Here is a 16,961-nt window from a genome sequence, read left to right on the forward strand (position 1 = left end):
CAAGGGTGCCCCTCACTGAGTACGACCCCTGTACTGACCTTTGCTTTTAAGTTTTTATTTTGTACGTACAGTATAAGAATACTGACAAAGACAAGTCATAAAGCTTATAACCCACGTCGTCCTCCGAGCTGGCCCATGGCCTTTAGTATGCTTCTGCTTCTTTCTTAATGTCACAGAGTCTTGACCTCCTGCAATAATTGCTGGCTGGCCTGATATGAATGTTTCAATAAAATCCAAAGGATGCAAAATCAAAAGGCTTGTGCTACATGTCAAATCAGAACATGTCAGGAATCTTCAAATCTTTAAGAACAACTTTTTGCATTTGTGCCAAGGTGATTGCATTTGTGGCACTTTCTTTTTTTTTTTAACCTAAATTATGAATATAAACTAATCTTATTACTGTGAATGGTACAAGTGTCTTGCTTCATTTAAGCCATTTGCCCTGTATATGTGATGCTCAGATCTGGAGTTATAAAGCCTTAAATAGAACACCCCCTAAATGGGTGAGCATTGGCCAGATTTGGCATCTGTGCAAAGGGGTTAATGGCTACTTGCAATCACACCACCAATGTTTTTAAGCTTCACAAGATTTGATTCCATTCATGGTATAAACGGGCATCACAAGAAAGTTCTTTCTTTGGGGTAAGGTAATGCATATATTTCCGGCAGTTAAAAGGACATTATTTTCCATTAACATCTTGGTCTCTGCTGCTAGTACAGGACATTTGCTGCAATAGAGTGCTGAAATGTACAATGATGGTGTTGTAGTCCAAAAGGAGCAGCCATGATGCCCATCAAGTAACTTAACAGCCGCAGAAATGCCACAGTTCCCATGATGGTGTGGAATTGAAGTTCCCAGAGGTGACTTCAATAAACATTCCACAATATGTGCGATTGCTGGTGAAAAGTGAAGCCTACAGCTGTCCCAGTCTTAGAACTGCCATCACCTTGAACAAATTGAATCATTCTGTGTTGCTTACCAATTAAATGAGTGTTTCAGACAAATGAATGATAAAAGACCATCTCATATTCATCCACTTACGAGATGTAAAAGGCGAGAAATATGTGAAACTTCTTGCTTTTTTGAATTAGCAGTAAAATGCAGAAATATTCTGCGTAGTAGAAAAATGCATTTAAAAATAGTCTGTGCAAATCATGTCAGAAGCAATGCACAGTATAATTCAAAAGCACAGTATCTATAAATAATTAAGCAGTAATTGTACTATAATTGCCTTGTCTCTTGGAAATACATTAGTGTGTCTGTAATGAAATCAGCACAGCACAAAGAGTAAATACATTGTTAAGTGCTTAAGTTGTTCAAGGCCCAAGAGATGCCTCAATGCATTATTCTTCAACGGCTCTGAGGAACTTGGACAGCATCCCAAGCACACTGTCACTGAATCATTAATTTGCCTTATTATTAAGGCAGAGATGTCAGAAATGCCGTTTACAAATGGTCTGGGGTAAATACTTGGGCTGTTATCATTATTTAGCATATTGTTTACTTATTTTTTATGAGAACGAGATTAAAATGTTAATAATTCAGTTTCTTTCACAGGGCATATCCAACACATGGAAGCTTTAACCCAAAGTCATTGAATATTGTACTGACTACTTTACATGCAAATAATAAGTGATTGCAAATTAGTTTTAAGTTAAATTACTTGAGACTCAGTAATCTTAAAACAAAAGACAATTATGAACGATGGTATGAAAATGTAAAAAATCGGTATAAAATAAATAACACTGGTAATGTTCTGTTCATTGAAAAAAAAAAACTCAACGAGGTAGGTGTACTCCTGTTTTCAGCCCTTTGTTCGCGCTGCCTTCGCAAGCAGAAGACTACGACGTCATCTTTGTATTGTTTTATGAGACTGGTAAACATCTGATTGGAGACTATTGACCATTCCTCCATTAAAAAAAAAAAAAATCTTTCAAGATCCTTGGTCTGCACTTGTGGACTGCCCTCTTCTACACAGCTGGATATAAAGCACACAGAAGCAATTCAGGTTAAGTACTTTGCCCAAGGGTACAACGGCAGTGTCCTACCTTGAAATTGAACCTGCAGCCTTTCCTTTGCAAACACAGTCCTCTAACCATTATGCTACACTGCCGCTCTTCAAATCAGACCAACATTTTTCAATCAGGTTCAAGTCTGTAGAATATGATGGCCATTAAAAATCATTTTGTGGTCTGTTAACCATTTCGTAGTTGATTTTGAGGTACGCTTGGGACCCCTCATACACTTGCGGCCAAGACTGAGCTTCCTGGGGGGATGCTGAGTTTTTGGCCAACATGTCTTGCTCCTTGGTGGAGAACATCATTCCAAGTGTCCCAGGACTAGCATATGGGAAACAGAGGTCTGCTTTGGTATAGAAATGAGGACTAAGCCTGCCTATGCCGTGTGACTTTATGGCCCAACCAAACTAGCTGGCAAAAAAAAACTGACAAGCCCTAGCCAGATTTGAGGCCCATACCATACAGAGCCTGATCGCTGAAATAACAAGCCAACGACACAAAACAGCATAATGGAAAATAATGCAGTGTTTCCAGCAGGAAAGCTGCTCGTTAAGGTGCTTGTGATCCTGCACCTTTTCGTCTTTGCGATGGCCAAAACAAAGCTTCTAGTTTTTGTAGTGCACCATTACGCTCAGCTAGCAATTTAAAGTGGCCTTATTTGAGCTTTGATGCTTTTCAAAAACTTGTTTTTCACTTCTATTAAATGTGACATTAATAGGTTTTGTTGCTTGCACCTCTGCAACAAATAGCACGAGAGGGACTTCCTCATTCATTCTTTGTGTTTGCACAAATTATGCTTGTAATACAGTGGGATAATTTATATTTTAATGCTTGCGACAATCGGAGTAGACTGGCCAGCTATCCTTAGTGCCATTTTTTGTTAAGTGTGACAGTAATACGTTTGTCGCTGTTCGTATTGATCACTGTTAGCTGTGGGCTAAAAGTAGCTACTTTCTGGATGAGAGCGAGATTGGAAGCAGAACTGAAAGGTACCAAATGTGCTCTTGCTCTGTTTTCTTTACATTACACAGTTCCTTGTACATGCATAAATATTAGCATGTTTCTATATGGGGGTTTTGTGGTAAAATTCCCCTCCCTTTAAAAAACAGAGACCAGAAGTAAATTATCCTTTAATTGCTACCTGCTGCAGTGCCTGCTCGCTGTAATTATCTGTCTCCCTGTGCACATGGGCACAGACGGACCCAGCTTTTTCCACGGCCTTCTCATTGTCAGCTATACGGTTCGAGTCGCTGGACAGAACACAAATCAGCTGCTAATTTAAAAAATGCATCTGCTTCCCATACTTCAGCGGTGGTGCTCGGTGCTCAAACTGAAGTTGACAAGAGAGAGGCCTTCCCTCTCTTAGTATAACCTAAAGGCTTACACCAGTATCAACAAATCCCAGGGCTCAAACGCAGCCATATGCCCGTCTGTGTGTTTGTTCCCAGCCGTGAGGCCTCTCCCCTTCAGAACACACTTACACACACACACACACGTACACCCGGTATTATTAGAACTCTTACGCAAACCACAGGGCTGTGCGATCGCTTTGGATTGTCTCTATTTTCAGATGGCATTTTCTGACTCAAAAGCTTTACACAGTGTGTAGAACCAGAGCCTGTTATGCACTTATGTTTTTGTGTGTGTTTCAGTTTTTTTGTTTGTGTGTTTGTTTTTTTAATCGGGAGCTGGAGCCGGGAACAGCAGGTTGGCAAAGCGCCGGAGAACTGACCCACTCACCTGATTCGGTGAAAGAAACTCCTGGTTATTTTCATTCATGTACATGTTGTCACCATCAAACTGTAAACAAAGAAAAGAAAATGGCATTCGGTGAATAAAAGTATCAGGGGGGGAAAAAAATGAACAGGGCCTTAAACGTTAATCCAATTACTTTGTCACATCCTCTCAACCCAAGTTGCTCTTCTAGATGTCAGTAATTACAGTTCATTAGAGGGGATATAATTAGGCCGGTCAGGCTGGATAATGAACAGCGGTTGGGTTGATGTGAGAGCGTGTAGGGGCCTGTGTGCCAGGTCTCTCCCGCGAGGGGGGGGGGGAATAAGGACGGCTAAACTGTGGCATTAATCACGCCGCTAGCAGGCACTGGAGCGGCTGCCGGTGGTGAAGAGGGCATGGCGCTCTTTAGCGTGCGCTTAGGTCGAGGGACCCTGCCGTCGGGGGGGGACTGTGCGCTATGGCGACAGCTGGGAGGGGGTGAGGAGTGTGTGTGTGTCCAGTATGTGTATGTGTGTGTATAAGTGTGTGTGTGTGTGTGTATGTATGTGTGTGTGTGTGTGTGTGGATTTGTGTGTGTGTGTATATATGTGTGTGTCTGTGTAATTAGGGGGTCAGGGAGTGTTGGCACTGTGGGCGCAGTTAGCCTTGGCACCATTCAGTGGAAATGACGCATAAAAGCCTAGACACTTCATATCACTGTCAAACAGCTGTCAGCCACCAGCTACTGTTACTACTCATATCTAAGAGAAAGTGTCATCGCTTACATCATCCACCAAAGTCGCCCGCTTTCCGGATTTTTCCGAACAATCCTGTTTCTTTTTCACGTTTTGTATAGTGTTTCGATTAAAGGACAGGAAGGAAAGGCTTGCTTTCGCCTCACAGCAACACCTCTGAATCAGACCACACTTCGTTACCACTTCAGGAAAACACGCCTTATAAGTACGTCTATACAGTGATTTTAGCTTCGCCCGACTTAATATTAGTACGTCAAGCTTAGTATTTTATTACGACCCAGATCCTGCTGGGACACTGACTGATAAATTCCCCCCTACTAGCCCCCGTACGTGCCAACCCTCCTCTTTTAAACTTGTCACTTGTCATTTCTGTAATGGAGAGGATGGCTATTACCAGCATTGTCTAATTTCTTTTGCCTGCTTGATGTCTCCCTCATCTCTCTCTCATCTTTCCCTTTCATGCGTTCTGAGATAGACTTTATTATTTCATCTCTGCAGCGTGTGTGTGTGTGTGTGTTTTTTTTTCCAAAGGAGCCATTAGTGCGTCCATACAATCATTTGTTGCACACGGCCAAGAAAATGAAATCCATTACCTCAGCCATTTTGTGAAGTCCGACGGTAAACCTCGCTTTGAATCCTAAAACATCACGTGGAGATGAATGAGCCAAGTATGCAAAATGGTGATCCGGCATTACAGCACAGTAAGTGCTTTTTCCCCTTGGTTCGGGAGTCCTTGTTTGTCGGAGCATGTGCTACACAGCAATTACTATAATCTGCATTGCTTTAAAAAGCATAACTAAAATGTGAACGTTGTTTAGTCAAAGATTCAGATACTCAACTTTTGTCTCTCTCTGATCACTAGGATTAATTTCCATTAGTCCAACTTCAAACGTAATCGTGAAGCACAATCTATTTTCTGTAATCTTTTGCCTCTGCCAGAGGCCTACGATATAATTGAACCAAAAAACAAGTGCACTAGGCTCAAATTCTAGAACCATACTATAGTAATGAGGTGACAAACTCAATATTCTGCACAGATACACAATCTTTATGCATCACAACCTTAGTTCATTTGATATTCAGTAAAGGTACTAAAGGCAATGAAAGCATGAAAGTACAGGAGTGTACTTAGACTGCCTTACAGTCCTACAATGATGTGAAAAAGAAAGTGCACCCTCTTTCATTTCTATTGATTTACATATTGGATATGACTGACCCTCATCTACACCTCACCAAGTCCTGACAGCAGATAAATCTAACCTTGTGACAAATAATTTGGAACAGATGTTACTTTTCATAATTTATTCAACCACGAATAAGCCAACGTGCAGGAGCACCTCTGTGACGGAACAGCCACGGTAGTGTTTGAGAAAACAACGGGGATTCATTACGGTGTAAACTGCAAGGCCCACCTAAAAAATGAAAGTGAACATAACAGGCACCAACCTAAAAGCAAAAAAAAAACACCAACAAAAAAAAAAAAATCCATTGGTAACAAGAGGTTTTGTTCAAACAACTGACGCACGTTTGACACGTCTACTCCAGCACGGCGAGCTGAAAAGCACTCGGCGCGGGCTATAAATAGCGCCTGTTTGCGTAAACCGAAGCCGCTGCTAGTTTGATGTCGGTGGAGCTTGCTTTCATTCAGATTGCAGAGAGAGATAGGGGCGCGTGATCGCGTTCCCCCCCCCCCTCCCCGATGCTGCGCCAGCTTCCATTCCGTATTCCGTCAGGACTTTCGTAATCGCCCCTCGCTGCCAGGACGAGCGCTAAGGCCGCTGGACGTTTGCGCGGTGAAGTGACGCGGCGTTCGCACCGTACCGGGGGCCAATGAAAAAGTCCCGTGTGCAGTGAAGTACGTCTTAGCCTAAGGATCACAGTCAAAAGCCTGGCAGGTGATTGGCCAGTACTGTAGACCATATCACAAAATAGCCTGTCTAAATTGGCACATCAGAAGTTTACATTGATGCAACGGAAACTAGGAGACGTAAAATGAGAGCACCTGGCCAAAACAACCAAGAGACTTTCGGCGTACCTCAAAGAACCAGACCCACTGCATCCTACGGTGCCCGGTCCCTTCCCGGAAACAATATTGCGTTCCCCATGCAAAACTACAAAACCAGAAACTATAGCATATGGCTATCTTTCTGAGGAGAAAGAGAACTGCCTCTGTTGACAGGAGGGGTAAGAAATGGATTGGAACAACTGAAGCACTGTGGGCCTAGTGCTTAACATGCAAATATATTCAAGTGTGAGGAAAAGAAGTCTTCACAAATGCTGGGAGATTATCACATTTCTGAATAGGTAGAAATAAGCTTTACCAGATGCTGTACTAATATATTGTTGAACAAATCCTATGAGAACCACCAATGCATATTGTAATACATATATTAATTGAGCCCATCTATGCATGTTGTAATATATTCATATACACTCAATGTCTTTGTCAATCACATAATACATTTTCAAGAATAATATAGTGGCACAATTGCCCCTTTCTCAAACAAAGATGATAATGAGAAATTGTAAACTGCCAAGAAATAAATCAGTATTTAAAAAAAAAAAATTGCCATTCAAATCTGGATGATTACAGAAAATGAATGCATAATGTTATGAGTAAATGGAATTTGCATTAAATTGAAGCGTGTTATTGCTTAATGTACACGAGACCCCACCCGCGCACTGCGGGAACAACAAAAAAAATAAGTAAATAAACGAACGACAAACACATAATAACACTGACTGCATCTGACCCGGCAAAAAACGTCAGAGAAAATTGATCTGATTGATTTTATTTAACAGGAGAGGGCTAACGCGCAAACGGTCACATTTTAAAAGTACAGTAATCTGCCGTTCCACCGGAGTTAAGAGATTGCGAAGACGCTGAGCGGAAAGAATGGACACTTGCTGTTCGCTGACTGACAGGACATTTCTTCTCCAAACAAGGCGGCCTTTTATATTGCTCAGTGTGACCTCTGCTTTCAGAATATATCAAGTGTTTCATTTATTTAAGCCGTGCCCCTCGTAGTCAGACTGTCATAAAGTGGTCTCTTGATATAAAGGCCACTAAACCTTGTCTGTGGATTCCATTAAATCTATTAAAATGGTCTGCATTATATCATGTCCCCCACAATGGTTGGCTTCCAAGGGCAGACTCAGAGAAGGCTCACAAAGGACCCTTTTTTTTTTTTTTTCTTCTTCCAGAGTGCGGTCTTGAAATCTGCAGAAAAGCAAAATGGTTTCTTGCGGTCCCCAACACCCCCCCCCCCCCCCCCCCCCCCCCCCCCCCCCCTTCTCCTGGTCAGCGAATAGCTTTCTCTCCTTCGTCGCTTAAAGGGAAAGGAGCCGTTTCCCTTTGACGGGGAAGGGAGTCTCGGTTAGCCGGAAGTCTCCGGAAGCCGCTTGCTTCGACGGGTACGGCTTCTGTCATTGGCGGTTTTTGAAAGGTGCGTTAGGACCCTGTTCTGCGGAACCGGAAGAGACAACCAAGATAACAGTCACGTTTTATTGTGGCTTTTGCTCTTTGTTTTTTTTGATTGACAGGTTGCAGCTGTACTTTTTTTTTGCCTACATGTCAGTCAAATTCATAAAAAAAGAAAAGTGAAAAGTGAGAGGAAGATATCAAAGTACGGGATTCTGGTCTGATCACAGCAGGGATACATTCTTCATAGCTTTACATGGCATGTTCATTAGTCGCGCCCCAGTGTAAGGGCCATCTTATCGGTATGTCCATCCAAACACCGTGAAATTCATTTTCTAATTATTGCAATCTCTAAAAGTATTAAAAGTGCAGTGCTGGGTCTGAACCTGAATACCCAACTCCAGAAATGCCCAGACTATGATCTGCATACAAATATGTTTTCTTCCTGAAGTTGGCCAGTGGTCTTGAGAACCTTTTCTCATGTTTTATTTGAGAGTCGTGGAAGTCTGAAATTACTGCAAAAAATAACTAGCGATTCCCACAAACAAGTGAGCATCAAGTAAAAATGGCTCACTCTTTTCAATGAAATTCACATCTCCTTCTAAAACTGCATGTGGGTTCATCAGAAATGAGCTGGCTCCAAAGGACGAGAGGAAGAAAACTTTAGTGATTTCTTGCTCTCGATAAAACATTTCTTAACACGCTCCTCCACACACTCACGGATGCACTTACTAATTAGCAGTGCTAGAAGCAGCTAAAGTTCAGCTGGGCTGTCGGAAACTTCTTTTGCTTCTTTTCTGTTGCTCACCTTTAAATGTTCCATTACTGACACGGTGTCTTTTATACTTTTATGACATGGCAAGAAACATATCTAGCTTGCTTTGAACTTGCAGTTTGCCTTATGTATGCTTCTAGTGCTTTTCTTAAAAGCTTTCCGTCTCTTTGTGCATTACACCATTAAGCCTACAGTTTGCAATTTTCCCAGTTTTTGTGAATTCAAGAAAGGTAATTTTTATTTGCAGTCAGCTAGAGACAGGTAATTACTATGCTGTGTCTTATTGTGCTTCGTCTTTTGGCCAAATTCACCTGATTCTACTTGATACCTGATTCCACCTGATTGAAAACCATGATTAGTTGAATCAGGTGTCATAGTGCTGGGCTAAAACAAAAACCTGAACCCACACAGGCCTTTTTCTGATAAGACTGGGGACCCCTAAGGTAGACAAACAGCATTGACAGCATCTATAGTGTTCGACACAGTAGCATTGCTCAGAGACCATTATAAAATGTAGTTGTATAGAATGGCTGCTAATCATTTAGAATATCTGGGATAGATTTCTATGTAAAATACAGCTTTTAGAAGAAGTGATCCCTTGTTATAGTTTGCAGTTAATGATGTGTCGGTGTAAAATCATGAGTTTGGTGCTTTGAAAGCAAAATTGCAATGGCATATATAAGGCTAGAAACCATTGTCTCTAATTTAGCAGCACAATAGGCCACGCCACTTCCATTTTTCTATCCAGATACAGACACAGGTACAGATCATTTTGTTGACCGAACAGATCCAGTTATTGTTTCTGCACACGCCTAGTAGGGCTGCTCTCAGAACAGTCCTTGATGCCCTCCTTAGCAGTGATACTTTTTTTAAATTACAAAAATGTCTGAAAACCTTTACATGTATTGCATCTATGAATAAATGTATCGTGCTGCAGCATAAATGTAACAGTTTATGACATTTTAAATTAAGTCAATCTTTTTGCACTGATTCCAGCTCTTCAGTTAAGCTCCAGATGATTATATTAGCCATGTCTATATATTATTATTATTTTTTTAAACTGGCGTACTTTAAGTGCAATGAAAATTGTATCTAGCAAACCAAAAACCAACATGACAGTCAATGTTGGGAGTCCACCTTTAAAGAAACGGATCTGACTGCAGTGTGAGCCGTGTGAGGGGACATTTCCATTCAAAAAATAAAATCCTCTAATGGTCTCTCACTAAGCCACTACACTCCACTGGCTCTCCACAACAGCCCAGCTGCACAGCCCAAAACACCGATTTGCCAATTTGCACATCAATTTTAGCTCCACCTTACAGGGAAAACCGCACACACCGCATCTGAAAAACCTGCGCGTGGTTCGGGAAGCCTCTGGCCTCGCAACAGACTTCCATTTAAATGGCAGTTTATCCTTGGCTGCATGCTATCAACATGGCCATTATTCTGTGTTCCCTGCTAAAAAAAAAAAGAAAAAAAAAAAGAAGAAGAAGAAGGAAAAAAAGAGAGATTCTTTCAGCCACGTCCCTCTCTGCCCATGCCTGGCATTCAAGGCAGAGTTTTCTATTACAAATCTAATTGCACATTCCGCACAGACAAGCGCTCATTAAGCCTTAATTACACACATGTTGTTTTCTACAAACATCTCCATTTGGATTGCTTTGCATTGTAATTGACCAGCGGGGATTGCAGTTGGGGAATTTTTTTTTTTTTTCCTTTCATTTTTTTTTTTCTTTTTGCAGATTTGCCCTGAATGGGAGAAGCTGAGTGGAACTAGGTCATGCCTTTGCGACAAACAAGACAGCGCTCTAAAATAATATAACCGCGCAGTGGAAGTAATGCTAACATCGGAGCGAATGTGGGGCTCATGTAATATTTACAGTGCGCTAATAGATAGATGGCAGGTTTTTCTCTGAGAGCTTCTCCCTCGGCTGGCTTTTTCATTAGCGGATTTTCAGAGAAAGCCAACCGCATTAAGGGCATCCGAAGAGCCACCCAATCTCTCTAACCGCCATTTTTTTCTGTCCTCCATCTGTATTTACACATCTCTTTACGCTTTGGTAAAAGAACAGAGCCTTGCTTAAAGAAGGAAAATTGAATTTTTTAAATAAACCCCTGTATCTTCGAAGCCCGAAAATGACACCGCCGTCGAGTTTACCTCGCGCGGCTCTTTAAATGGCGCACCGGTCCGACGGAGTCGCCGTGGACGTGCGAGACGCCAGCAGTCCCGCCCTGCTTTTGAGTGCGTGCCACCGCTGTTGGGAAGCCTGGGAGCGCTGATGTGACCGTGCCAAGGAATGATCCCTGCTGGGAAAATTTATGTTCCCATTAATTGTGTAATGATTCCAATTAGGAGCGTCAGCTCCGGAGGAAGCTCAAAGCGCAGACATTCTGACGCGTGCACCATATGCATGTGTGAATATGCAAAATAAAATGCATACATCCAAACGCATATACCCAAAGGCCAGGTGTGTTTTGTTGTCTAAGCTCAATACTTCACTACCCACAGTGCAGTGTGGTACTTTAATACTATTGCCAGTCTGGAAAAAAAAAGGATTATAGCTGCAAGCCAGCAATAAATAAGCTGGGGGAAGTGTAAAGTACCATTAGGGAAATAATAATTAGGGAATCTACAAGAGATTCAAACTACACTTGCATAAAGAGGTTAACTGATACATTCCACAGTTGCAAATGCTTCAAATTCAAAGCCTGAACCCCAGGACTGAAGATTTAGCTGGTCAACAGCGTTCACCATGGACAAGTGCACTTAAGAATAGTGTTGACAATAAGATTTACAAGAATTAATGGGAAATACTGGATGGATGATAAGTGCCAAGAAAATAACACTGTGAATGCATACACAAAACGTAATGGTTTCGTCCCAACTTTGTGTAGTAGCAGCAATTATAAGTAAAGGATGCTGAGGAATTATATGGGCAAGTAATCATTTAAAATACATTTATTTTTGTTTTCTTAAAATACCAATATGAGCTTTGTGGTCTAGTAATGATTTCACACGTACCGTGTGTGCTGATATTGACCCAATGGTTATTACGTTCTGGCCCAAATTCAGATATTACATGCAAAGAACTAGTTAATGAAAGTTGCCTGTCAATACATGAACTGATCTCTGAGGAGATTTCATTTGTGTTTTTGTGTATCTGAAATGGCAGAAATCCAATATGGAGGCCCCAATGTTACCTGCAAAAATGTACAGAGATATGTGTATTGATTTCCATGCCTCTATAGCTTATAGTACAGTTTTCCATTTAAAATCCTAAAGAAAAAATATATAGTAGCACCATTAGGGTAAACCAAGGCCTATACTGTGTGTCTAAGTTACTGTATAGCTATCTACAGGCTGGTCAAGTTTGAACTTCTGATAAACTGTTTGGATTTCTTGGCCATTTTGTTGGTTAAAAAACAAGTAGGATGTATCCATACACATATGGCTGTAAGTGGAATATATACCAAATCTTATCTGAACCCACTAGCACCGCACTAGCACTAGCATTAAGGCATACAAAAAGTATGCAGTCAAACAAATCATTGACTGATCCAACCTGCAGCACAAACAGTATTCGCCTATAAATCACAGTGAAATTTTAAACTAGCTGATTCATGTCTGCCATAGCAACTCCCAGATATGAATTAGGTGCACTAAAATGTGCACCGCTTGTAGTGTCAAGTGTAAGAACAAAGTGTCAATTAAAAGTAATGTTTTCAACATCTAAAAGAAAATGTGAGCAACTGAGATTCCTGTCAGTTTACGTAAGAGAGTACATCTGGATAAGATGAATTCTTTTCTACTTTTTGAAAGCTTCTACCAGTACAGTAACCCTCTATAAATAATATTCTTACAGAGTGGAATTAATAGGCCCTCTTTTAGTTATTCGGTACCGAATGAAGCTCATGAAATATTTATATCACGCAAATAGACGGCAGTTACACCCCCATATCTCGAGGTTCACTCTGTAATTAACAGCGCAAGGTTTTAAGTCGATACCTGAAACAATCCCTGAATCTCGAAAACGCAAAACCTGTCACTCCCAGCGAGTGAGAGAGAGAGAGAGAGAGAGAGAGAGAGAAAGAAACGTGTTGAACCTCTCTGAGTTGTTTTTCATAGATAGGAGGGGGGGAAAAAGACGTGTGACCGACGAATGACAATTCTGATGTCAACACGCCTAGAGCAAACAATAGCCTTGTTGCTGACTGCTTCCAATGTTTTACTGTGTCAAAGGACACAGCACACAGCCCTGTAACAAAAAAAAGTAGCCTGTGGTCACAACTGTACAGGGCTCTGTTGCCGAGAGATAAGGGACGCTGGCCAGGCTCACTACCTGAGCGGTCAGTTCCTAGCCGTTACCAGGTTTCTGTGGTGTTGTTTCTTTGTCAAACCCAAAAGAACACTGCGCCTATTTTTTTCTTTTTTTTTACTTTTACATCTAGTTTTCTTTTTTCTTTTTTTTTTTGCAGAATAAGCACACAGTGCTCTTCAAACTACCTTTGCCATCCACAGAAATTTTTTTCTTTTTTTGTTATTAAAAAAATGAAAAGCTAAGCAGCTCAATGCAGTAAATGAGCCAGGCATTCCTGTTTACAAGGTGATCAGCTGGCTATAAATTCTACTCGGTAGAAAGGTGGTAATTTAACTCGATGGTGATCAAACCTCGAAAAATGATTGTTTTGCACTGTAGCTAATAATGCGCTTTATTGATCATGTTGTTATTTATGTAAACCCCCCCCCCCCCAAAAGCCTGGATGAGTTTTCTTGTGCTACACTTCAGATTCTTGGTGCCGTCTATAGACCATGACAAGTACTTCACACACAGCTGTTAAAGTCCAACTATCAGTAACACTGAATTGGAGCAGTGGAACTTATCAGACCATCCCCAACAGGGAAAATTTAATTGACTCGGGCTTCTGTGAGGAGCTTTACAAGTTTTACAAACTCCAGGGAGATGATTCTATCACCTGGTGACTCCTAACAAGGTCTGACACTCTCAGAGGTTTTAAACTTAAAGTAGCACAATATATATTTAATGCATTAATTTATGAATATTTTCCCAGGGAAAAAGAGTGAACATAAAGACTTGTGAAAAATGCAAGCAGTGTATTGGAGTGGGTAGGGGGGGAGTCACCCTTACACAGCAGATGCCACTGTAGGCACTGCGGTCTTTATAATCTGACTACTATGCTAGCATATCATGTTAATTTACTTTCACATGGTTGTCACATCAAAAGTTTATAACATCTTGCTAGCTGAGGAGATCTTTACTATATTGTTTTGTTGAGATAACTGCAAATTCTAAACGAGATATCAAAATAGCAGGCCACCTTTCACCTCGCACTGACCCTGGAAGAGCCCCTACTGGCCATAAGAGCCAAAGCCACGCCCATTTTAGTGTTGGACAGCAGCTCAATGTCACTGAACATGTATATTTGCATATGCATTTGCATAAATTGCAGCAGTGCAGTATAGTGTAGTGGGTTAGGAGCTGGGTTTGGAGCTGCAGGTTGAAATTCCATGCGTGCTGTTGTACCCTTAATCTGATGCTAGACGTTTCAGGAAATTTCCATCTATATCAGTGGATTATATGTTAAAAAGTAAACTGTGTTGCTCTAGATAACGATATCTGTAAAGCCAGCAAATAAATAAATCGTCAACGCAGTCAACATGACTTCAAGATACAGTCATAGCCTGAGTATGACTTACAGTACTCCATATATCAGCATGGTTACAAAGTGTTGGAGTGTTGATATTATGGTATGTAGGAGAATGCTACCTCCTTAGCAACCCACTAAATGCACTGCATTTCACCACCGTCGCCCACGAGAAGCCGCCCTGCTGCAAAAGCAAACCGTACCGAACGAAAAACAGCGAATCTCTCGACCAGACGACGCCTCCCCGCAACACGTGGGCCCCGTTCGGGGCGGCTGTCAATCAACAGCGCGAGATTCCGCGTCCCTCCTCCCCTAGACAAACCGCCCATTAATGGTTTAAGAAGAAAACCATTAAGGTCTCCGAAAATGAATGAAACAAACGACGAGAAAAGACAAACGCCTTTTGAAAAGTCGTGAAAAAAAAAAACGAAAACAAGGGCGCACAAAGCGCGTGAGGTTACGTTGCCAGGGGAGCGGATGTCATGTGGAACCCACATTTAACGGAACCGCGGCAAACGGAAAGGGAGGGACAAAGAGCAGGGCGAACGTAACGAGACTCTCTGCGCCTCGTCTCTGCTCGCCACAGCATCTGATAACGGCAATGGAAAAAGTTCTGGTTTCCTTTAACATATAATTGTTTATCTTAATGCGTCTCTACTTCTGTCGCACTTCTCCAAAGAGTAAAAAGAAACCTGCACACCGTGTGCACAACAGAAATCTGTTACTCTTGACGGTCTACTGTAAATCATTGCAGTGAAGGAAACGAGAGTGTTATTTGTGTTGTTATTTATTTTTGTTTGATCGGTTAGCTTTGGGTAAAGCTTTATTTGCTCTTGCAGTATGTGAATTAAAGTCGTGGAGGTACAACGCTGATAGGACGCGAGAGAAGATGATGTCTGAAAAAGGGTTTTATTGCTCAGGGACTGAAGCCTTTTTAGCAAGTTTAGCGATAGCTGGTCCCTGTTATATCTATGCATAGAGTTAGCCATGTGAATATTGCCCGTGCCTATTCCAACAGACGCCTGCACCATCATTGAAAATAACAGCACAGAAACAAACTCGATATACAGATTTACCACCTACATTATCGTTTATATACCAGATATAGGATCAAGAAAACACAGTAGAGCAATGTGTTTACTACCGTGAGCACCTGCTGAGCAGCTTATTCTATTGATTTGAATGGAGAAAAGAATTTGCAATATTCAGTTTAGATAACGGATGAGTCTTGGCTCTGCAACCAGTCGGGTTTTGTGGAAGTGCTTTGTTTGCAGCTCTGCACTTGATAAATGGTTTGGAACATGTGGTCTGAAATATCAATACAATCTCTATTGTAATTAAAAGAAGGAGCCTGCCAACAGTTGTTGCGCTGTTCTGATTGCGAGCAGAAGCTGAATGGAGAGAGACAATTCAGAAACCCCAAGAATACGACGGGGATTTACAAATCAAAATGGAGGGACTCGGGAAATGAAATTCAGTTTTCTTCCCCTGTCTCCTTGCCCCTGACATTTATCTCTGTGCAAAAAAAAAAAAACAAATAGACAAATTTGCGGTAAAACGGATACCTAGATTATGATGGATAGCATCATTTTCAGGGTACGGGGTTTCAACCCTCAGGTCGTGGGTTCGATTTTTGGGTGGGGCAGAGCCATTGCACACTTAAGTACAGTGGCTGTCTTATGTTCCTCTAGATATGTGAGTGTCTGCAAAATGCCTGAAATGTAAAATGGTGTACTGATGTAACAGTAAATGTAGATGAAACTCCCAGTATAAATAGACTTTCATGAAGGAGCTTTGATATAGCAAGTTCAACAGTCATCACCAATGCATCGATGTGAGGTGAAAAGTCCAGGGGTCAGAAAGTAAAAGTCCGGCCATGTGTTTCTTCCATCCATGAACTCAGCCAGCCAATTTCACTAATGACTTCTACCTCCTGGCTGAAGATTTGTGCTAATTAGCGAATACAGGTGCTTGGAACCAAATATGGGGAGGACGTTTACTTTCTGAACCTGGATTTCCCACTTCTGCAAGCAAGATTTATGCTGCAAGTTACATAGCTGATCAATCTCTAAGTTCTAGACTGTACACTCCAAATATTTTCACCCTACTGTGAGCCTTGTGGTTTTCTTTTTTCATTTTCACATCTCCAGTACTGTATAGACTTCTCACTGAGTCAAAAGATTAACTAAACAGAAAACGCTTTTCCTCATTATTCAAATCTGCCAGTACTTGTATATTCATGGTGAGGCCAATACACACTGTAATGCTAAATTAAACAAAATATGGCTATGATTAGGGCTCTAACAACAAGAGAAACAACTAAAAATATAAGAAGAATTGTATTTCTAGTTCAGGAGATTGTAGGTTGAATGATTTGTAATATAAAATACGTACAGTAAATGCACTTACTTGATTATTTACATGGAAGTAAAAAATTTAAAAGCCATGTGAAATACAAAGTGTCATATTGGAATGAGGGTAGCCATTTTAAATGAAAATAATGAATATTTATCTAATTGAAATTAAAAGCTGTCACTGTGTTGTATTACATACTAAACTACACAATATATTTTAATATGGTGAAATATAGCTATCAATTATACATAATTTA

General features: G+C 41.1%; 1 protein-coding gene across 5 annotated transcripts in view; it reads right to left on the reverse strand.

Moving 5' to 3' along the window:
• tox2 (TOX high mobility group box family member 2) overlaps window positions 1-16,961 on the reverse strand; it is a 118,640-nt gene that overhangs the window by 54,152 nt on the left and 47,527 nt on the right. For all 5 annotated transcript variants that reach the window (XM_035388503.1, XM_035388502.1, XM_035388505.1 and 2 more), the window contains one exon: window positions 3,760-3,819. In XM_035388503.1, coding sequence (XP_035244394.1) covers window positions 3,760-3,819 — 60 coding nt within the window. The remainder of the gene's footprint in view (window positions 1-3,759; window positions 3,820-16,961) is intronic.

Source organism: Anguilla anguilla, chromosome 13 (genome assembly GCF_013347855.1).
Source record: "Anguilla anguilla isolate fAngAng1 chromosome 13, fAngAng1.pri, whole genome shotgun sequence".
Lineage (NCBI taxonomy): Eukaryota > Metazoa > Chordata > Actinopteri > Anguilliformes > Anguillidae > Anguilla > Anguilla anguilla.